This window comes from Nelumbo lutea, chromosome 2, assembly GCF_056320005.1.
Source record: "Nelumbo lutea isolate HS-2025 chromosome 2, American lotus-T2T, whole genome shotgun sequence".
In the NCBI taxonomy this organism is placed as follows: domain Eukaryota; kingdom Viridiplantae; phylum Streptophyta; class Magnoliopsida; order Proteales; family Nelumbonaceae; genus Nelumbo; species Nelumbo lutea.
The window spans coordinates 54,856,325-54,880,152 of record NC_142685.1 but is presented as its reverse complement, the minus strand read 5'-3'; the positions used below and the strand labels follow the sequence as shown (position 1 = coordinate 54,880,152).

At 38.9% G+C, this 23,828-nt stretch overlaps 2 protein-coding genes across 2 annotated transcripts; both read left to right on the top strand.

Moving 5' to 3' along the window:
• The first annotated feature begins 242 nt into the window (after positions 1 to 242).
• Positions 243 to 1,840, top strand: LOC148870804 (putative LRR receptor-like serine/threonine-protein kinase At3g47570). Its single transcript, XM_088969994.1, has 5 exons — positions 243 to 615; positions 830 to 983; positions 1,089 to 1,184; positions 1,269 to 1,544; positions 1,834 to 1,840. Exons 1-5 carry the CDS (start codon positions 243 to 245, stop codon positions 1,838 to 1,840), a joined length of 906 nt encoding a protein of 301 aa, XP_088826120.1.
• Positions 1,841 to 6,708: 4,868 nt separating this feature from the next.
• LOC148870803 (putative LRR receptor-like serine/threonine-protein kinase At3g47570) lies at positions 6,709 to 18,160 on the top strand. Its single transcript, XM_088970959.1, has 3 exons — positions 6,709 to 6,837; positions 15,394 to 15,804; positions 17,812 to 18,160. The coding sequence occupies exons 1-3, from the start codon at positions 6,717 to 6,719 to the stop codon at positions 17,862 to 17,864; spliced, it is 585 nt and encodes a 194-aa protein (XP_088827085.1). The 5' UTR covers positions 6,709 to 6,716; the 3' UTR covers positions 17,865 to 18,160.
• Positions 18,161 to 23,828: the final 5,668 nt, after the last annotated feature.

The following is a 23,828-nucleotide window of genomic DNA, read 5'->3' as shown; positions in this document are numbered from 1 at the left end:
CTTTAACAGGAGGAATACAAACTTTTATTGGGAACCTTTCGTCTCTCCAGTTTCTTTCTCTAGCGATAAATAATTTCAATGGTAGCATTCCGGATGTCTTCGGCCAAATGAAAAGCTTGAAACATTTCGGCCTAGAACTGAATCAACTCTCTGGCACCATCCCTCCTTCAATTTACAATCTCTCGTCCATCACTCACATAGGTTTAACCGATAACAAACTACATGGTAGTCCTAGGCCCGATATGGGCCTTTGTTTTCCTAATCTCCAAACACTATGGATTGCAGGAAACCAATTCACTGGACCAATCCTAGTTTCCTTGGTGAATTCTTCTGGTCTTGTAAAAATTGACATCCCTTCCAACAATTTTATTGGACCTGTGCCTTTGACCTTGGGCCACATACAGACTTTACAGTGGCTTAACCTTGGAAATGATCCTATCGGAAGAGGAGAAGTTGATGATCTGAATTTTATTACGTCTTTGATCAACTGCACTCTAAGTATGAGGCGAAACTTCTTGATGGGTAGCATTCCAGATTCCGTTGGAAAGCTTTCTCTGTTGGAAGGTTTATTATTGGCCGGAAACAGAATTTCAGGAGAGATCCCATCCTCCATAGGTAACCTCACTAAATTGGTAAAGTTGTATTTGCAGAATAATAGCCTAGGAGGAAGAATACCTTCGAGTCTGAGTAATTGTCAAGGTCTAGAACAGATATTCCTCAGTTATAATGAACTCAATGGCACCATACCCAAAGAATTATTTGGTCTTTCTTCCCTCTCAATTGTCCTTGGAATATCTCATAACTCTGACTGGTTCTGTACCATTGGAAGTTGGAAACTTGAAAAATCTTGGCAAATTGAATGTCTCTTTTAACAGATTGTCTGGTGAGATTCCAAGCATGCTCGGAGATTGTTCCAGCTTGGAACACCTTTATATGCAGAGTAACTTCTTCCGAGGAGCCATTCCATCATCTTTCAACAACTTGTAAGCGATTCAAGACTTAGATCTTTCAAATAATAATTTGTCTGGGCAAATTCCTGAGTTTCTTGGGACCCTCTAGTTTCTACTTTATTTAAATCTGAACTCTAGTGCTATTTCAATCTATGGAAATAGCAGACTATGTGGAGGTATACCAGAACTGAAGTTGCATGCATGTCCCATGGAAGATTCTAAGAAAAAAGGAAGGTCTCTTGCTTTCAAGCTAATACTAGCCATAGTTAGTGTGGTTTTCTTTTTAGTAGCTTCTCTGTTCTTTCTAATCTGGATTAGAAAGAGAAAGAATATATCTTCTTTTGACTCATCATCTGGGCAACGTTTTACCCCAACAATTGGGAACTGGCACATAGGGGTATCTTATGAAGATCTATTTAAAGCAACTAATGGATTTTCTGCAGATAACTTGATTGGTTCGGGTGGTTTTAGGACTGTGTATAAAGGAATTCTCAATCAAGTTACTTTTGCAGTTAAGGTACAATGCAATGAGAAACATCTAACATCGCAACCTCATCAAGATAATAACTACATGCTCAAGCATGGATTTTTCAGGTAATGAATTCAAAGCATTGGTATTTGAGTTCATGTCGAACGGGAGCCTGGAAGATTGGTTGCATCTAGGAGATCAGGGGAATACTCAGTCTACAAAATTAAGCATTCTAGAAAGACTAAATATCACCATCGATGTGGCTTCTGCATTGCAATATCTTCATCACCAATGCCCAACACCAATTGTTCATTGTGATTTGAAGCCAAGCAATGTTTTTCTTTGATAACTCGAGTAGAATGAGAAACTGGATGAGAAACTCTTCCTCTGTTTTTCTTATTTTGTCCTTTGCAGGGGTTGAGAAATATATATACTCATAATACAAACATCTCCTAAGTATACATAAAGTCTGGTTCTACCTCTTCTAGTTACATACAACTTAGGATGAGATTTATCCCTGAATTCAAGGGATATCCCCTAATTTTACAGTTCACGCCAATACTCCCCCTCACGTTGGTGCGTACAGATCTTGGATGCCCAAATTGCCAAGTGAGTTGTAGAAGTTTTCACTGGATACAGCCTTTGTAAGTATATCTGCCAACTGGTCTTCAGATTTGACAAAGGGAAATCGAATGGTTTTGTCTTCGATATTTTGTTTGATGAAATGCCGGTCCACCTCCACATGCTTTGTTTGATCATGTTGGGGATTCTAAGAGATGTCAATGGTAGCCTTATTGTCGCAGAATAGGTCCATTGTAGAGGTTGGGGGAAAACCAATTTCAGTCATCAGTCTTCTCAGCCAGAGTAGCTCACACAACCCTTTAGCCATTCCTCGAAACTCAGCTTCAGCACTTGATAGGGCCACGACCTTCTGTTTCTTACTCATCCATGTGACCAGATTTCCTCCGACAAATGTAAAGTACCACGAGGTGGATTTTCTATCTGAGACATTTCCGGCCCAGTCTGCATCTGTGTACCCTTCTATCTTTAGATGATCATTTTTTGAGAACATGAGTCCTTTTTCGAGTGAGGATTTCAAGTATCGAAGAATCCGCATTACAACATTCATGTGATCCTTGCTTGGGCAGTGCATGAACTGACTCACTACGCTGACGGCGTAGGCGATGTCTAGGCGAGTATGGGAAAGGTAAATGAGTTTACCCACCAACCTTTGGTATCTCTCCTTATTGGTAGGTACTTGGTCTGGGTATTCTCCAAGTCTATGGTTCTGAACGATAGGTGTGTCTACCGGCTTGCACTCCAACTGTCCCACTTCGGAGAGCAAGTCCAAGGTGTACTTCCGTTGGGACAGAAATATGCCTTCCTTTGATCTAGCAACTTCAATCCCTAGAAAGTACTTTAGCCTACCTAAATTCTTCATCTCGAACTCGAATGCCAATTGCTTCTGCAGTGTTGCTATTTCTCCCGAATCATTCCCTGTGATAATCATGTCATCCACGTATATTATTAGGGCCATCACCTTTCCTCGTTGGTGCTTTAAGAATAGTGTATGATCTGAATTGCTTTGCTGGAAGCCATATTTTTTCATCGCAAGACTGAACCTCCCAAACCATGCCCATGGAGATTGCTTTAGTCCATATAGTGCTTGTTGTAGCTTACACACAACTTAGTTCTTGGATTCGCTGTATAACCAGGTGGGATGTCCATGTATACCTCCTCTTCAACATCACCATGGAGGAAGGCGTTCTTCACATCGAACTGGTGTAGTGGCCAATCAAGATTTGCGGCTTCCGGGATATCCTCAGGAGGTGGGCTTTCCGATACTGGCGAGGTTGGGGTCTCTACTTCTTCTGCTAGTAGAGGCGATGCCGACGTTGAGGTCTCTATAGATACTTCTGGTGTAGTCTCTATAGGTGCCTTACCGGTTGCTTCATTGACCACCATTTCTGTTGAAGCACTCGTATTCGACCAGTCGGGTAAAAACCAGTTTTGTTCTTCACTCTGACTCTCCCCCTGAAGAGAAGAATTGGTTGTAGAACGAGAGTAGAAGGTTTCAAATTCCAAAAAGGTGACATCCATGGTAACATAGGTATGGTGGGTGACTGGGTCATAACATCGGTACCCTTTCTGGTGTAGTGCATACCCCATGAATATACATCGAGTTGCCCGTGGATCCAGTTTTGTACGTTGATTTGGATGTAGATGCACGAACGCCATACAGCCAAAAACTCGAGGTGGAATCATCAAAACAGAGGGCAATGAGACATGAGATGAAAGAACTTGTAATGGTGTTTTAAACTGTAAGACCCGTGAGGGCATTCGGTTAAGGAGGTGCACAGCGGTAGCAACAACATCAGCCCAATGTCGGTTAGGTACATGTGCTCCAAGTAACAAGGCGTAGGCAGTTTCGAGTATGTGCCGGTTCTTCCTTTCTGCAATGCCATTCTGCTGTGGAGTTTGGGGGCATGAAGTCTCATGAAGTAATCCATGGACCCAAAAATAATCTTGGAACCGTTGATTCATGTATTCCCCGTCGTTATCAAACCAGAGTACCTGAATCTGTGATTTGATCTGAGTCTTCACCATTATATGGAAGGATTGAAAGACAGTCATCACTTCATCTTTATGTTTCAGCAGATATAACCATGTCATGCGAGTGTAATCGTCAACAAAGATTACAAACCATCGGAATCTAGTGACTGTAGTCACCGGGGATGGCCCCCACATGCCCGTGAATCAAAGCAAATGGAACTTGACTTTTATTCATACTTAAGGGATAGATTGCTCTATGACTCTTAGCTATGATGCAAGTGTTGTATTGAAAAACATGCGGCTGTATATCTGAAAATAACTCTGGAAATAAATGTCTCATATAACTGAATGATGGATGTCCTAACCGGCGATGCCAAATCCAAATCTGTTGTTTCTTGGTGTTACCTTGATGATGTGTATGATGCGCTTGACCCGTGCTAAGATCATCCATGTAGTAGAGCCCCCCTCGCCTAGTACCACGCCCAATTATCTCCTTGGTGAAAACATCTTGAAGAAGACAGAAAGTGGGATAAATGAGCACAACACAATTCAGATCATAGGAGATTTGACTAACAGATAGTAATTTGTGGGAGAGCGAGGGAACAAGCAATGTGTTTTTCAAGGATATAGCAGGTGACAAGGTCACAATGCCTGCTCCTGTGACTTGAGAGATTGTCCCATTGGCATTAGCAATTGTAGTCCGTCTTGGTGATGAAGTCTTTGAAAAATCAGTAGCATATAGGTCATGTGGTCAGTGGCTCCTGAGTCAAGTATCCATGCCTTGTTGTCAATGGTCTTGTTGGGAAGATTGTTACTTGAATCCGAAAGGTGAACTTCTCCCTATGGTGCGAATGAGAGTTGAGATTCTGTTGTAACTGTTGCAGCCTTACCACTAGTTTCAGCCTTGTCTTGGCGTTTCCGAGCTTGGAGTTCATGCCACCAGTCAGGATAGCCATGTAGCTTGAAGCAGTTCTCCCGGGAATGCTTTGAGTTGCCACAATGAGAGCATTTAATACCACCAGAAGATGCTCGAGATTTAGAGGATGTACCAGATTTTTCGCTGCTTGCAGGCAGAGAGCTCGTTGAAGAGGGTGTATGTTGCCCAGTCTTAACACCTTTAGAGGCCAAAACTGCTCCTGGAGTTCAATATGGTTGTTGGTCATCATGACCCTCTGTTGGATAGCTTCTCTTCGAACATGTGCGTAAGCATGTTCAATAGTGGGAAACGGATGCATTTGGAGTACATCTGCCCGAATCTTGTCTAGTCTATCATCAAGGCCATCCAGGAAGATATACACTCTCTCCTCTTGAAGGAGAGTATTGTACAGTTGAATATCCACCGCACACTCCATCGGATTTGAACGAGAAAAATCAATTTCTCTCCACAATCCTTGGAGATCATTATAGTACTTTTCAAGAGACCCTCCAGACTAGCGCAAGCGGGTCACACGGCACCGAAGATCGTATACTTGCGAGGTATCACTGCTATCAGAGTACGTAGTAGCCATAGAATCCCACACCATCTTTGCTATAGGGAATCGAATAAAGCTACAAATCAAGGATACATCCATGGAGTTAATTAACCAACCTTTGACAATAGCGTTGTCGGTGCGCCACCTTCAAAAGGTTGGGTCAGTTTGTGGAGGCTGAGGAAGTTCTCCATTAATATATCCTAGTTTGTCTCTGCCAGATATATACATCTCAACAACTTGGGACCAAAGGGCATAGTTGGTGTCATCCAACTTGATACCGATCTGAGCGGCGGAGGTTTCTACAGTTGAGATCGGTCTATGCAGGAGTTCAGTCATTCTGGTGGTCAATTTAGTGAGAGTAGGATTAGGTCGTTGTTCTCCAAACGGATCTGAGGTTTCTGAATCAGACATGATTATCAGCGGGTTGTAGCGGTAGTAGTACCGTCGACCACGATGGGGCGGCGAGATTGCAGCAGAGCACCTGTCGGTCTTGCAACAACAGTAATAGTAGCCAACCACCCGGGGTCCACGGTGGGGTTGATAGTTCTGGATAGATCCACTACCAGAGTTGCAACGGTAATGGCAGTGGATAGAGCCACCGCCGGACTTGCAGTAGTAATAGCAGCGGTCACCTCCCAGTGACCAAGATTTCACAGCGATTAGAACCTGCCGCAGAGATAGCAGCGGTCACCTCCCGATGACCAAGATTTCGCGGTGACCAGGATTTGCAGCGGTGATAGCAGCGGTCACCTCCCGATGACCAAGATTTCATGGCGACCAGGATTTGCGGCGGTGATAACAGCAGCGGTCCCCTCCCGGTGATCAAGTTTTCGCAACGATCACAACCTATAGCGGAGATAGCAACGGTTGCCTCCCGACGGCCAAGATTTCGCAGTGGTCAGAACCTGCAGCGGGGATAGCAGCGGTCACCTCCGATGACCAAGATTTCACAGTGACGGGGATTTGCAGCGGTAATAGCAGCGAATGGAGCCTCTGTCGACAACCAAGATTTTGCAGCAATCATATCATCGAGTTTATCACAGATCGGTATGCTCTGATACCATGATAACTCGAGTAGAATGAGAAACTCTTCCTCTGTTTTTTTTTGCAGGGGTTGACAAATATATATACTCATAATACAAACATCTCCTAATTATACATAAATTTTGGTTCTACATCTCCTAGTTACATACAACTTATGATGAGATTTATCCCTGAATTCAAGGGATATCCCCTAGTTTTACAGCTCACGCCAATATTCTTGACAATGATATGACTGCCCATGTGAGTGATTTCGGTATCTCAAGGCTTCTTTCAAGGTCGACGAAAAATTCATTTCAGAACCAATCAAGCTCGACTGCAATAAAAGGAACTATTGGGTATGCTGCTCCAGGTAATTGTGTTTTAGCATATTTGAATTACAGAGTATGGAATGAGCATGAAGGTGTCAACTTATGGAGACATTTACAACTATGGCATCCTATTGTTGGAGATGCTCACAGGAAGGAGACCCACTGATGAAATATTTAAAGATGTTCTCAACCTTCATAACTTTTGTAAAGTTTCTCTGCGGGAGAAAGTGGTGGAGATTGCAGACCCTATATTTCTATATGAAAAAGAAGCAGAGCAAATTGGAAATGTAGAAGCATCTTGTAGGAATGAATTGATGAATGGTCTAGAACACAAAATCCAGAAGTGCCTGGTTTCTGTAATCAGAATAGGGGTTGTGTGTTCTTCAGAGTTGCCAAGAGAAAGGTTAATGGACATGAATGAAGTTACAAGGGAGATGCATCTGATCAGAGATATGGTTTTTGGCTCTGGGAACCACAGAGAAATTGATGAATTTAAATTACGTCCCAACTGAGATGCCTAAGACACTATTATTGTTGTGGTAAGGAGTTGCATGCATTTATGACTCACCAGCATACTTCATAGAATCTGGCCATGGAAACTCAAATATGTAAAATTGGAAATATTGATACATGGTGGTTATGTTTAGATATAAAACCAGAATTTGACAAAACGGACATAGAAATTTCATGTAGTTGACCGGTCCAGAAGGGTTTATCCAACTGACCCGGGTTACTAATCAATCACTCATAAACATATTAACCTGAACGACCTGCTCTACCCACCCTACCGACCAGTTAAATTAAACCAGATTATCTTGGCCTATTCATTTTTCTGGAATGGCCCATAGGTTTTGCATGTCATATGACCTATTTATTTTACAAGTTAACCATTATAATGAGATTCTATTGATAGCTTGAGTTTAGGAACCTTGAATTAAAATGCCTAATTTGTTTAAACCAATCTAATTGTGGAGTTATTATTTTCTAGCACATGGGCAATATGTTTGTCCATATTAGACATGTTCATGGGCCGGGTGGCCCGACGGGCTGGCCCAGTCCCCGGACAGGTTTGAACATGTTTATAGGCCCGTGGGTTTAAACTTGGGCCAAAAAGCCCAGCCCGCAATAAATTTGAGCCGGGCTCGGGTTTTGTTAAACTAACTCAGCCCGGCCCGACCTAAAATTAGACTTAAAATGGGTTATGTGATTATGTCCATTTGAATAATTTTTTTGATTTAAGAATGTAAAACTGTGTTTTAAAACGTAAAAGAAAAGAAAAAAAACCATCTTGTAGGCCCATTGTTCATTTAAATAGGAAAAAAAAACCATTTGAATTTTTAATTCTAATTTGAATAGGGAAAATTGTAATTTTTTTTATTAGGTCGGGCTTCGGGCTTTTTATTAGGGCCGTGCTCGGGCCCAAGTTATAGGTCCGTTGGTCGGGTCAGGCTCGGGCTTGGGCCTAGCATATTTCCATTAATGATGAGTAAAAGCCCGGCCCGGCCCATGAACAGGTCTAGTCCATATACATTGTCAACTATATGGTGTCAGTTATATAAATCTTCTTCGTCCATATCCATTGTTAACCTTGAATCATTTCTCATTTCTTAATTGGTTGTTTGGCATCGTTGTCGTTGTTCCAGAAAACGGTGTCACATCAATGCTACATCAAAAAAAAAAAACAGTGCTTTAAGAAATAGCTATTTGTTTGGAACTCATTTTTCATAGAAAACGGTGCTCCAAGCCATGCCTTGGAAATCGGGAATGCATGGCTTGGACCAATGCTAAATTTGGTATTTCCTGGAGCTACAGCTTGTTGCTGCCAACGGGATAGTGGTGTGGCACTGGATAATGGGTATAAGTGCATAAAATGCTTTCTGGAGCATTGGTACCAAATAGAAAAAGTGGTTGTTACTCCAGGAAGCGTCCTACCTGGCAACAACAATTCCAAACAAAAAAAGGCGGTGCTTCCAACCCACACATTAGAAAGCGGTGCTGCATTTGCAGCATCGATGTCAAACATATACTAAATTTACTTGTATATTGACATATGCAGGATGTTTTTCTGCATGTGGCCAGACAATTTTAGGGTCCATTTTGTTCTTAATAGGAATCATAGTCCGAATCAAAATCCGTTGGAATTGGAATCAGAATTGGAATGATCCATTCTTCTTACCTGTTTGGTTCAGGTGAGAATTGGAATCAGAATCAAAATCAGTCGGACTGAATTCTCATTCTCAAGGAAAGGGGAGAGAATGGCCACTCCATCAAATGGGGGAATGCCATTCCACCAGAAATGGAAATGGTCCACAATTCCGATTATGATTCCATACCCTTATTATTGCAAACAATCAAACTTTTAGTTTACTTTTCCTTCGTTTTATCACCCATTAGAGCCACTAGGGATGCAAATGAATCGGATTGGATTTGAATCAGGGTATATCTCGGATCTAATACATTGCATATCTAATCTGATCGGATCTCATAAATACTGATTCGAATTCGAATCCGATCAGGATGTCAGATATCTGAATCTGATCAGATTCGATTTAATTTTTAAAAAATAATAAATTATTAAAAGGAAAAGTAAACATTAACAGTTTAAATAAAGAAAAACAAAAAATACAAATATTTTTTTCAATTATTTTCATCATATATATACATATTTTTTATAAATAAATGACATATTACAAAAAATACAGTATAAATGACATTTATAAATAAATAACATATATATTATATAAATAAATGAATTTTAATCGAATCCGATTATCCAATTTGAAAATCTGAAATAGGTATATATATCTGAGTATTGGTTTTCGGATCAGACTGGGACCCGATCCATTTGAACCCCTTAGCTTTCAAATAAATTCCTTTTTTTTTCTTCAATTTTCAATATCAACAATTGCAGTTAATTTGCCACTTTGAATGCATGTCTCCATTTTGTCCAGGTAACCAGTAGGCACCCATGGATTGACCATTGACACCACAATGGTGATGTTCAATTGGAATCTGGATTAGGGATGGCAATTTTCCCCATTTCCCTGATCCCCGTGGAGATCCACCCCGAATAGGGCGGGGATGGGGATGAGAAAATTTTCATCCCCGTTAGCAGGGACAGGGCGGGGATGGAGAGAGCACTCCCTGCCCCGCGGGGACCTCAATCCCCACTAATATGTACATATATATGTATGCATAAGTTATATATATACACATCATCTATATATTAATATTTTTAAAAATATAATTGAATATGTTTGAATTTTTTTAATAAATTTTAATTATTTTATTATTTTTTAAAAATAAAAACAAAATAATTAGCAAATAATAAAAATTACAAGGAATGAGGATCCCCATAAAAACGGAGATAACGATAACTTTGTCCCCGTTAGCGGGGACGGAGACAAAGACGGGAATCAAGATTTTCACAGGGACGGGAATGGGGAGAGGCTCCCCGTCCCCGCCCCGCCCCGTTGCCATTTCTAATATAGATCTTCTGCATTTATCGGACCTGTGCTCCATTACATATATTATATATATATATATATATATGTAATGGAGATTCTGATTCCTTATTGCTTCTCTTATCCTTGAACTTGGGTGAATACTATTGCTCTGTACTTAATTATTGGTTATAAGTTGAAATTAAGGTTCATACGTGCCTATGCTGCAAATTAAGTTAATTGGTGTCCAATAGAATTCACAGAATCAATGGACGTGACTTGACTTGGTTTTACATCTTTATATATATATATATATAAGTTCGTAATCTCTTGAATTAATTCTTTAATATTTAGCAGAAAAGAAATATTTAGAATTGGAAAGAATTACCAACCAAATCTATATAGTTAATTAATAGGGCAAATTAGCAATGCTAGCGTAAAGAGACCCACCCCACTAGCTAGTCGGTTGATGTGGTCGTTAATGCCACCTTCTATACAAGCTATACTTGCGGGTCCTTAAAATCCTATGCTTATTCTTGAATTGGAGAGATTGCCTATGGAGAATTGAATTATATTCAAATAGAGATCTGAATTATGAAAGCAAAGGAATTAAGGAACCAGGTCCAATCACGGTTTAATTAATTAATTTGTTGGATACCGCCTATTTAATTTGATTTGAACTTCTCTTAAGCAACCTTGTCTTACAACTTGGTCATAGAAATCCTGATCGATCCAGCTGCTGAAGTCATTCAGCTGATTTCTTCTTATTGGATTGACGGGTGAGGAACCAATGAGAATGGTTTCCAAAAATATTATTGAACAGATTAATGCAACATTTTTTGCGGTTAACAGACTCCACCGTGGATCAGCTGAAGTAGTAAGTAATAGTAACCATCTGGAGACTAGAAGCTGGATTTGTAAAACTTCATTCTGGTGATGCACACCTTAATTAATATTACCAAATAAGGGCTGTAGATCTTTAATTTGGTTACACTCTGATATATATCATGGAAAGTACTTTGTTGATCATTGCAGAAGAAAATCAAATTCAAATGGAGTGGAGAAGAAAGGAAACTGGACTTTTGCGCAGCCATAAGAGAAAATTATAAGCAACCTTCAAGTTGAATTTGTTGCACCGTGTGGAATGATTGGAAGGGGATCTGAGATCTTTTCTAATTCGTGTAATATTGATATTGTTGCTCTACTTGTGCTTTTTGTTTTTTTTTTTTTTTTGTGAGGAGGGAACTTTGTTTGTGGGCATGCAAATTTAGAATTTCTCTTTTAAGGCCCCGTTGAATTTTCAGTAAATGCAATTACCTCGGTAAATTTTTCCTTAAAAATACTTACATGTGTAAGTGCATTTACCCATGTTCTTTTATTTCTCAGGTAAATAAGGTAATGACCATGTTAGTCATAAAAATCTATTATTAAAATGGGCATTTTTGTCCCATTCAAGTGTTAACAGCTTTCCTCTTAGGTCGGAAAGTTATATACCCACCTAAGAGATGGATATAAACTTTTCCTAGTCCCCACATTAATCTGAAAAATGAACATAGGACTCTTGGGCAATAGAAACCAAAATCCAGTTGATCAACTTTTCTCCCTCTCAAAATCCAAAAAAAAAACACTCCCTAATAGTTGCAATATTAATTGGTCAGGAATTAAAAATTAGATGCTTATAAGGGTCTTCAATTCAAATGATTTTTGATGTTTATATAGGGGTAGAGTTAATCGATTAACTAAACCTTAAGGTATTTTAAGAAATTTACCCATTATATATTATAATATGTTTATTATATTAGATCATCAATTTTTTTTATTACAATTTAAATTGATTGAATCGAATTGGAATAAAATATTCAAATTTAAATTCGAATCATAATCTTAAAAATCCGATGTTTTTTTATCAGAGTTCGATAATGGTTTCTGGTGACCGACGACAGACGAGCCCTGTCAACGACGTCCTAATGTGCTTACGACCCATGACAAAAGCATTACGCTAATCACTAAAAGATTGTTAATTCAACTCTTAACCAGTAGAAAGTAGGAAGCTTTTACTAAAAGGACAAAAAGAAAATTAAAAGAATGTGAATGCTACGAACTCACTCCTCTACAGGCCTGACTTTGAGAAGAAATTGCCTACCCAAATAACCCAATGCTTGGCCTCCAACGTAAAAGTGTGAATGACGGAAGTCTGACTTAGGAGGGTGTAATCTCTTCAAATACATATCTAGCTAATTAATCTTTTAAATTAAGGCAAAATTTGTGCTAAATCAATTGCATTGTGAACAAGTCAAAATCGAATACATCTTACAAAAAAACAGAAGTAACATCTATAACGTCATCCATTGAAATCTTAATTTAACGTGAAGCATATTAGTTATCAATATTGTACTTATTTGAGCTCTACCAAGTATCAAACTACTGCGTCATATGCTGATATGCAATACATTGGATCTTGATTATAAGATCTGCAATCATTTTTCACAAATAAACTATTGGGTCATAGAGATAGATATTAAGAGCAATGGGGGTACTGAATCTTTACCCTAATTGTGCAAGTCACAAATCATAATCATCTTCAATAGCCACCATTGATTTTAGGCTGTATTTTAAAAAGATGAAAATATGTATGAATGTAGTGTAAAATTGGATTAGTTTTGGTTCTAACAAATTTACCTTATTACCAAACACAAATTTCAATAAAACATACATGTTTTTTTGCGAGCAGTAGCAAATGTTGGCAATAATCATCACCAACTATCTACCACTGGTGTGGCTTTCTCAATTCTCAATGCAATGGCAGCAGTTAGCTTTATCTCTGTGTCCAAGAACAAGAGTAGTGAAATGTTGTTGTCATTTATAACTCGTATTGTCCTTCTTTCCAGCCTGAACTTATTATTGGGGTACTCCGAATCTACCCTGGCAGCAACCTTTGGAAATGACACTGATCGGCTTGCATTGATCGAGTTCAATAGACAAATAATTGATCCTCTTGGAGTATTGAGCTCCTGGAATGACTCAACCCATCTCTGCCAATGGTATGGAGTCACCTGTGATCGACGAAATCAAAGAGTCAATAGTTTGAACCTGGAGGGGCACAAGTTGGCTGGAACCGTGTCACCCTACGTCGGAAATCTCTCTTTCCTCGTTTTTATCAATCTCCCAAACAACAGCTTCCATGGAAACATCCCCCAAGAAGTTGGTCGACTGTTGAGCTTACAAGGTATCCTTCTCAACAACAATTCCTTTGGCGGTGAAATTCCAGTTAACCTGTCTCGCTGCTCCAATCTCATGGACCTCAGGTTTGAGTTCAACAGCTTGGAAGGTAAAGTTCCAGCCGAGCTTGGCTCTTTGACGAAGCTCGTCAACCTCTCTTTACGTGGCAACGATTTAACCGGAGGAATACCAACCTCTATTGGAAACCTTTCATCCCTCCGGTTTCTTTCTCTGGCGAGAAATAATTTGAACGGTACCATTCCAGATGTCTTCGGCCAAATGAAAAGCATGCAACATTTTGGTCTACAACTGAATCAACTATCCGGTACCATCCCTTCTTCAATTTACAATCTCTCATCCATCACTTACATAGCTTTGACAAATAACAAACTACATGGTAATCTTAGGCCCGATATAGGCCTTATCTTTCCTAATCTCCAAATACTATGGATCGGAGGAAACCGATTCACTGGACCAATTCCGATTTCCTTGGCCAATGTTTCAGGGCTTATAGAAATTGACATCCCTTCCAACAATTTTACTGGACCCGTACCTTTGAGCTTGGGCCACATTAAGACTTTACAGTGGCTTAACCTTGCAAATAATCATATAGGAAGAGGAGAAGCTGATGACTTGAATTTCATTGCATTCAGAATTGCAACTTCGGAGGAATTTTACCCAACTCCATAGCAAACCTCTCAGCCCGTCTCACATGGCTATCACTTGGGTTCAATAAGATAGATGATAAAATTCCCATAGGCATTGAGAATCTAGAAATTTTGATTTTTCTAGATATGAGGCAAAATTTCTTCAAGGGTAGCATCCCAGATTTCGTTGGAAAGCTTTCTGTGTTGGAAGGTTTATTGTTGGATGGAAATAGATTTTCAGGAGAGATCCCATCATCCATAGGTAACCTCACTAAATTGGTAAAGCTGTATTTGCAAAATAACAGCCTAGGGGGAAGGATACCTTCGACTATCAGTAGTTGTCAAGGTCTACAAGAGGTAATCCTCAGTTATAATGAACTCAATGACACCATACCCCAAGAAGCATTTGGCCTTTCGTCCCTCTCAGTTGTCCTCGACATATCACATAATTCTTTGACTGGTACTCTACCATTGGGAGTTGGAAATTTGAAAAATCTTGGCAGATTGGATGTTTCTTTTAACAGATTGTCGGGTGAGATTCCGAGCATGCTCGAAAATTGTTCCAGCTTGGAACACCTTTATATGCAGAGTAACTTCTTCGGAGGATCCATTCCATCATCTTTCAGCAACTTGAAAGTGATTCAAGACTTAGATCTTTCAGATAATAATTTGTCTGGGCAAATTCCTGAGTTTCTTGGGATCCTCCAGTTTCTGCTTTATTTAAATCTGTCCTTTAACAACCTTGAAGGTGAAGTACCTGTTGCAGGAGTCTTTGAGAATGCTAGTGTTATTTCAATCTCTGGAAATAGCAGACTATGTGGGGGTATCCCAGAATTGGAGTTGCAGGCATGCCATTTGGAAGAGTCCAAGAAAAAAGGAACATCTCTTGCTCTCAAGCTAATACCAGCCATAGTTGGTGTGGTTTTACTTTTAACAGCATTTATTTTCTTTGTAATCTGGTTAAGAAAGCCAAAGAAGATGTCATCTTCTAACTCTTCACCTGGGGAAAGCTCTACCCAAACATTTGGGAAGCGGCACTTGAGGGTATATCATCATCATCCAAGCCTTATCCTAACCATATGGGGTCAGTTTTGAATCCTGTTTTACCATTCTGTTCTGTTTAATGTCAGATCCATTGTTAGTGGTGCTTAAATCATTTATTACTATTTGTATCCATGTCCTTTTGGTCTACATCTATCCCTTCTAGTCCCTTCAACTTGCAACAAATCACTTCTTAGGTAGTCTCTTAAAAATTGCTTTAATGGTGAAGTATATGTGTGAATTACAGAGTACGGCATGGGCTTGAAGGTATCAACTCATGGAGATGTTTACAGCTATGGTATCCTGTTGTTGGAGATGTTCACGGGAAGGAGATCCACCGATGAAATATTTAAGGATGTCCTCAACCTTCATAACTTTTGTAAAGCTGCTCTGCCAGAGAAAGTAATGGAGATTGCAGGCCCATTATTTCTATACGAGGAAGAAGCAGAACAAATTGGAAGTGTAGAAGCACCCTGTAGTAATGAATTGTTGAATGGTCTAGAACAGAAAATCCAGAAGTGCCTCGTTTCTGTAATTGGAATAGGGGTTGCGTGTTCTGCAGAGTCCCCAAGAGAAAGAATGGACATGAATGAAGTCACAAGGGAGATGCATCTGATCAGAGATATCTTTCTTGGCTCTGGGAACCACAGATATCACGGTAAGGAGTAAGCATTTAAGATTCACGAGCATGCTTAATAGAATCTGGCAATTGTAGTCAAATAAGTAAAATTGGAAATGGATCCATGGTGATTACATTTAGGTATAAAACCAGAACTTAACAAAACGGCCTTGGATATTTCCTGTAGACTGTAGTTGCCCTGGCCAACTTGGCTGTTCCAAGCAGGTTGATCAAACTGACCCGGGTTCATTGATCAAGCACTCATAAACATAATAACCCGATTAACCTGCTCTACCCACCCTACCCACCAGTTAAACCAGATTATCTTGGCCTGTTCATTTTCTGGTCTGGCCTCCATAGGTTTTACATATCATATTAGCCAATATTTAATTTTACTAGTTAACCATTACAGTGAGATTCTATTGATAGCTGACTGAGTTTAGGAAACTTGAACTAAAATGCCTAATTTGTTAAAAACAAGTTAGTTGTTATAAACAAATTCCTTTCTAATCATGTTTTTAGTTTTGTCGCTTATATGTCTCAACATTTGCATCTTTTCTAATTTCTTTATTGCCCACCACTCAACTCCACACTAGTCAACTTGTCAGTAAAGTGGAAAAAAAAAACAGAACACTCACTCCACACAACATTACTGGCCTTATGACCATTTTATAAAAATTTTCTTGTATCCTAAGTGATATTCTTCCATCATACAGGACTGATGCATCCATCCAATTTGCTCATTGTTTTAATTTCATAGGTAACACTCTGCTCAATTTCTCCCTTATAGTGGTTTTAGTTATGCTGAATGTAATTCAACAAAAGGAGAAAAACATCCAAAACAAACAAGTATCCAAGTATCCCTTGTAAATATTTCAAATTTTATATATAGAGATTAAGTGGCACTGGATCAGACCTGACTCCATGGGGTCTTCATCTTTCAATCTGAATTAGAGCCAACTATAATGGTTTTTAGATATTAGACCTACCACTTAGGCTGTGTATGGTGGTATACTATCGTATGCAGGTAACCAGGCACACACCGGCACCACCACGATGCCCTCAGATGTATCCCCTCCAACAAGGGGAAATCTGTAATTAAGAAACCTCAGCGGAGGTTCAGTACATTGTCACATATCTGAATCTGCTCCACTTATCTGTACTTCCATTCAGTCTGCGACAGGTGTCCCATTACATGTGTGGTCTCTCATATATCAGTGCAGCAGCCAGCAGATTTTAACTCTTTGTTGCTGCTGTTATCCTAGGGTTGATTCTATTGCTCTGTAATTGTTTAGGTCAAATAGACCAGCTCCAGAAGTTGAATGGTTCACACCTATGTACAAACCTTGGTGTCCAATATGGATGATGGAATTCACAGTATTCATGGGTCTGACTTAGTTTTACGTCTCTATCGAAACAACTAGTAGTGATTTATATGAATTATGATGTATTCACTTCTTAAGGGTCCAATATGCATGATAAGGCATACTATTCATGGGCATGACCTGTGAATTTGTGATCTATTGAAATATTTAATATTTACCATTAAGGCTCTACAAATATGTAGAGCCTAAAATCTTGTATTTTGTATATATTTGTACTCTACATATTTGTACTTGTACTCCTTCCAAACTGAGCCTAAAGAATATTTAAAGTTTGTATGAATTACCAACCAAATCTATAGTTAATAGAGCAAATTAGCAATGCTAGCGTAAAGAGGCCCACCTCCTAGTTTTCTGCTCAAGAAGGTCGTTCTGATTGATGTGTTAACGCCTTCTATACTTGTATTTGTGGTACCTTAAAATCCTTTGCCTTTTGAATTAGAGAGGTTGCCTGAGGAATTGAAGAGGTATGCATTAAAAAAGTATGGGAAGTTTGTTGACTATGGCCGATTTGCATTTATTAAACAACCTTGTTTACAAGTGTTAGAACTTGGTCATACAAATCCTGATCCAGCTGACTTGCTGAACTCTTTGCATCTGAATCTGATTTCTGGGAAAGAAGCAATGAGAATAATTTCTAAAAATATTGAATTGATTAATGCAGCATTTTCTACGATTGACAAACTCCAGCGTGGATCGACAAAAGCAACCATCTAGAGACTAGAAGCATTGTAAACTTCACTCTGGTGCACATGTTCAACATTCCCGGATAGGAGCTGCAGGTCTCTGATTACAATTTGATACAATATCACTTTGTTGATTGCAGAAGAAACCATTAAGAGCTGGAGAAGAGGAGAAACTGGACTTTGGGCAGCCATGACAGAGAACATTAGCAACCTTTAAGCTGAATTAGTTGTTCGGTGAGGAGTTTTCTTTCCCTTTTGGGTGTAAATGGACTGGAACGGGGTCTGAGATCCTTACTAGTTCATGTAATGATATTGTAGTTAGATGGAGTAAGCTCTACTGTAATTTGTTTTCAGAAGAACACAAATTATTACTTTAGAAGCAAATATATTAATGGGAAAAGGCAATCCTAAGTTTTTTCTTCATACGACCTGTCTAAATATTAAACTATCTGGAATCAAAGTGATATATCAAGATCTCAAGTAATCTGAGCCATCTAATTAATCTGATAATCAAATCAAAGATATTGGTCATCAATTGGTGATCTAAAATTTATCGCTGAATCTCAACCATCGGCTGCATTTGTTTGCGGTGTAAATATCGGACTGGTGTAATATTACATTCTGGTCCAGTTTTGCCACTATTTGGATCTCGTGTAAAAGAATATCAAAGATCGATGTAAAACTCGTTTTGAAAGACTTTTATATTGATAATCAATGTAAAAAATAAATCAATTTTTTCGATATAAAACTCCTACCGCTCTCCGTTCATAACATCAGATGAATTTTTGGCTTCAAGGGCAGAGAAGGAAGAAAGGAGAAATCTTTTTCCAATAATTTTCAGTCACATGGCTTCTCCGCCTATCACTACCCCATAACCTAACAGTGCTGCCGTTTAGCATCATTAAATCCTGATAACAGTACCAACCCAAATCTCCTGTATTCGTACTCCTCAGTCCCACCCAAATCCTTCCAATTCCGGTTCCACCCTGTCGCAACTGCTCCTTAACACCCCATGTTGCTTACCACCAAACACCACTGATGCCATCAGCACCCTGGTCTTCCAAGCTCTCCATTAGTATAGAATCGTCATCGTTGAGATGGCTGGAGACAGCTGCGTTGTTGCGCAAACGCTAGAGATGGCTTATCCAGTAAAGACGGTTGAGACAACTGTTGGGAGGAGTCTAAGGGCATTAACTCTGAAGATGTTTCATACTCATCAATATCTTTTGGCGATGGGGAGGCGGACGAGAAGAAAGAGCTTCCAATTTTGAAAGGTGAGAATAGGATCTGGCTGCTCTGATTCTCCAAATACAGCGGTCAAGGTGATTGTTGTTGCTGAAAATTGAAACAGACAAATGCTCCGTTTTTTCTTAACCGGCCGGCAAGGACTGCAATATCTCGGTTAGAAAACATTAGACTTTTACCTCAATGATTTACCAAATGCGAAGAGTATTAAATGGGATCAACATCCAATTCCCATTTTACACTCTCATGAATCCATCGATGTAAATTTACACCCCAAACAAACGTAGCCTTCAGAGTGATATACCAGATAGAAATTATGAATTTTGCCGCACTAGTACTCTCTACACCTTATCCACTGCCTCTAATTTTATTTCCATCCCTTAATTACACATCATCATCTCCACCATTATCGTTACACCTCCAGCACTTCCACCCAGCACCACCTGTTTATTGTCTACCACCCCGCTTTTTCATCCAGAACTGTCTTCACCACTATTAGTTCACTAATCTCCATTTTCAGTTCTACCTCCATGACATGCACAGAGAACGCAGAATAGCATTCCTCTTATATAATTAACAACATCGCAAGTCTTTTAGTAAGTTGAATGAGGTATATATGCTACAGATTTGGGGTCCCATGTGTGAGTATGACATGTCTTGAAAGTTTAATGCATTTCTATTGGAACGCCTAATCCAATCCACAAAATTTTTAGGCTCTATCTGGGTCTGATTTATCTTGCATGGGGCCATATTGACAAGGTCCCAGCTGCTGTATTATTCGCGAAGGTTAATTTTTCCTATAATCCATTTGCTGGCCAACTATATATAATTAGTACAGCCACGTGCATGGTCATTGACAAAGTGCTTAAGCAAGTGTCCAAAGTCCACTGCCGTTTCCTACCTTGATCAATAGCAGCGGTTGCCCCATTATTTTTTCATAGAACTTGCACCTGTTTGTTTTAAGAGTAATTTTGTGATTTATTACTCATACTCTCCTTTTCTTGTTCCTAAAAAATGTGCACTTTACATTGCTCGACTTTTGTCATATAGTTTTTGGCCAATAATAAGTTTGTATGGTAATCTCAGACCTGATATGGGCCTTGTTCCTCCTAATCTCCAAACAGTTTCATTTTCAAATGCATCACGATTATAGACCTTGACCAGCTGATCTTCATTCAAACAACTTTACTGTCAATGTGCCCATGAGCTTGGGTGAGCTGCAGAATTTATAGAAGCTTGACCTTGTTTTAAACTATCTCTGAACAAGGCAGCTGATGATTTGAATTTTATTATGGAAACCACCTTGGAGGAATGTTTCCCAAGTCCATAACAAATCTCTCGTTCCAAATCACATTTCTCTCACAAGGACAAAATCAGATGGTAGAATTCCTAAAGGATCCAAAAGATACTCCGCTCCAGGTAAGAATTCAACTGTACTATTATCTATGTAGATTTTTCTTTCTTGAGAACTGATATGTGCATCTAATGATGAAAGAAGTTTAAAACAAGAGGTTTTGAGAAGGATGTCACCTATATAATTGGAGAAGGATCGGCAAAATGGAGGGGTGTATCTAGAATCATCACTTAGATTAAAATGAAATTTCTATAAAACAGTTATAAGGCCGGTTATGCTATATAGAGAAGCATGTTGGGCAGTCAAGTAAAACATGTCAAAAAATGAGTGTGGCAGATATGAATATGCTGAGACGGATGATTAGGAAAACGAGAGCAGATATGAATAGCTCAATATCAGTTGAAGTAGTAAGAAATGATATGTGCATTCAATAGAATGGAATGGCAAAACAGGATTCATGTAGTTGGGACAAGGCTTGGATGATGTTGATGGGTTTTGGTGCTAAAGGTGTCAATACAAGGAAACGTGTAGAGATATAACATCCTGCCATTGGAGATGTTGACTGGAAAGAAACCCCCAGATGAAATTCTATGATGGTTTGAACCTTCATCACTTCTGCAAGATGGCCTTACAAGTTTTGGAGATCTGCGGAAGAGATAGAACAAATAAAGAGGGAAAAGCTATTGTCTAATAGAAACATTCGGAGTTCTAGCTGCTACAGCCTTTAAGTCCAGGAGTGGTTGGTTTCAATAATTCATTGGAGTTTCCTATTCCGTAGAATCATCAAGGTTATGTCTGGTTTGATAGAAAATGAGAGAAAAACATAAAGTTGGGGGAAAGTTCTTAACAAATTTTGTGTAATTTCATAAGACTTTCCCTCAACTTTCTGTTTCTCTCTTATTTTCTATCAAACCAAACACAACCTAAAATGGCCATCATAGTTTTCAAGGTGCCAAGGCGAGGCTAGGTGACAAGGGGGCACCTTGTCGCCTAGTCGCCTAGGCTGGTGCTTAGGCGTTGCCCAGGTGGTGGATTTTTTCGAGCAAAAATATGTATCCTAAGGTAGGTCCCTAGGTTCCATAATCCTATTTCCTTAATATTTTCCATAATTTTCGTGAGAAAAGTATAAACTTCATGTTAGAGTATAGAAAATCAACATATTCATGAGAAAAAAAGAAGAAAAGAAATTTCAAAAAAATATTAGGGCTGAACCACTATTTCTGTTATAAGAATAGAAGAAAAGAAAAGGTGGAAGAAGAAATTTGGTATAAAGTATAGACACACAGAATTAGTAAAGAAAAAGAAGTAAATGTGTTGGTTAGATAACACTTTAAGTTCTTCCTTACTTATTGGTTCAGGTTTTGAAGTCTTTCAGGGTTCAATACAACATTTAGCATTGTTTGTGTTGATTAAACCCTAACAAATAAGAAATTAATAAAAAGAAATTAGTATATAAACACACAAAATGAATAGTTTAGTTTAAAAATGTCTATTTTAAAATTATAACCTCAAAAGTTAGGAATATAAAAGTTTAGACGAACAGACTATAGAAAACTGCTTGGTGATTAGGCGAGGTGAGCCTCCAAGGGCACATTGTCGCCTAGGCGTCCGCCTTGACAACTATGATGGCCATGTACATGAGAGAGATCTCAAAGCAAATGCAAGTGGTCAGAGACATCTCTAGTACCGAGGATCAGAGATATGATCATTTTCCAGGTTCAGATTTAATGTATTTATTGCTCATGATAGTATCCATAATCCACAGGCATACTGATTAAATTAGCAATGGTTCATCTACTTAACCTGATAAAATTTAGAACATATCCATTCAGGGTCAGGACTCTTCATAAAAGTCAAATTAAACTGGAAAACCCAGCTTATTCGTACCCTGATTAGCTGGGAAGGTTGACTTGACTGACCTGGTAATGTGGTTAGCCTGCAATACTATCTTGTTTGATGGTGTTTAACAGTTACAGGCTACAGCATAATCCTTTTTCAAGGAGGGAAAAAAGAAAAAAAACAGTGCGACTTCTAAGCAAAATAGTCATCTAATTTTCAGAAAACTGGTTGTTCCTTTCGCAATTTGGACCTCATTAGATTTTGCAACGTTTTGACCTTTGAGATGGCACATTGTTAAGTTATCCTTATATTACTCAGGTCCTAGTGGTTTAAGCCTTTTAGAATCTCTATTAGAGCTGAATTGCTTGGACTTGTTCATGGCTAGAGGTTGATATTCTGCATAGGGCCTGAGTAGGTAGAGGTGAAAGGTAGATCTAGAGGGCTGCAACTTGGGTGGGCTCAGACTGAGCATTTGCCAAAATTTGAATGAATCCATCCCAGCTCAATGCTATGTAAATTCTTCAAGTTGGATACCAGACTTGCACACCTATGATTCTCTCAGACTAATTGATTGGTTATGGAGTTATAGAAAGTCATTGACTGTTCTACATCTAGTCAAGGAGGCTAGATAATTCGTGTCAAGATTGAAAACCTCATCAGGTGGATTGCTAGATAGGCTGACTTCCCTGCAGATATCTTGCCTAAGGATTGTTTTGAGAGGAGAGATTTGTAGTAGGCAAGGATCAAAATTTCGATACAATACGCCCTGTATCAGGTGTATCGTATCGTATCTTTTGGGTTCTAATATATATATATATATATATATATATATATATATATATATATATATATATCCAAAGACCAATTTTTGAAAAAAAAAACTAAAAAAATATAAAAGTGCATGCTTTTTAGTACCAATATGCCTCTGCTGATACATGGGGGTGTATCGATACTTTGAACCTTGGTAGTAGGTGCTAATTTCCTTGAATAAGTATTCAGGTTAGTAAAGGAGTTGTCACTAATTAGGGGGTCTGTTTGTGAGTTCTTTATGCTCTCTTGAGGTTAGTAAAAGAGTTGTCACTATAGTTGGTTCACTTTTGTTCTTCCATCTAAACAAGTTCTCAGTTTTATTCAAATAAAAATAAAGCTGCCATTGAGAAGAATCTACACCTGTATGGTTAATACTATTAAAGTAACTGATGTTAATAAAATCTTTATTATCTATCAAAATAAAGTAACCGATGATGAATCTCACAAAAGTGAAGAAGCAATATGGGAACGGAAAAGGAATATAACTTCGATGAAATATTTTTCCCAAACTCCTTTAATGCCATTTGCCATGATTCCCTACTAGGTTAAATTGGGAATAAATGCTCCTCCAAAAGTGGATTCTATGGGACAACTGTTTGAATAAAATGCTGATGGTGAACCTCCTCACCAGCAGAAAGACAATCTGGACAAATTTCTTCTCTACATATTTAAAGAATAGAGAGCCAGTCACCCACCTGGTACCCAGCACCTTCACTTGGAAATTTTGGTGTCCCTTGTGGTCATCTT

What these genes read in the sequence shown, in the direction of transcription:
- LOC148870803 (XM_088970959.1), top strand. Translation starts at nt 6,717, where the DNA reads ATGACTGCCCATGTGAGTGATTTCGGTATCTCAAGGCTTCTTTCAAGG. An exon ending in TATTGGGTATGCTGCTCCAG is followed by an intron (nt 6,838 to 15,393) that starts GTAATTGTGTTT and finishes TGTGAATTACAG; the next exon opens with AGTACGGCATGGGCTTGAAG. An exon ending in TGGGAACCACAGATATCACG is followed by an intron (nt 15,805 to 17,811) that starts GTAAGGAGTAAG and finishes TGATTAATGCAG; the next exon opens with CATTTTCTACGATTGACAAA.
- LOC148870804 (XM_088969994.1), top strand. Translation starts at nt 243, where the DNA reads ATGGGCCTTTGTTTTCCTAATCTCCAAACACTATGGATTGCAGGAAAC. An exon ending in CCATCATCTTTCAACAACTT is followed by an intron (nt 984 to 1,088) that starts GTAAGCGATTCA and finishes TCTGAACTCTAG; the next exon opens with TGCTATTTCAATCTATGGAA. An exon ending in GATTCTAAGAAAAAAGGAAG is followed by an intron (nt 1,185 to 1,268) that starts GTCTCTTGCTTT and finishes AATCTGGATTAG; the next exon opens with AAAGAGAAAGAATATATCTT.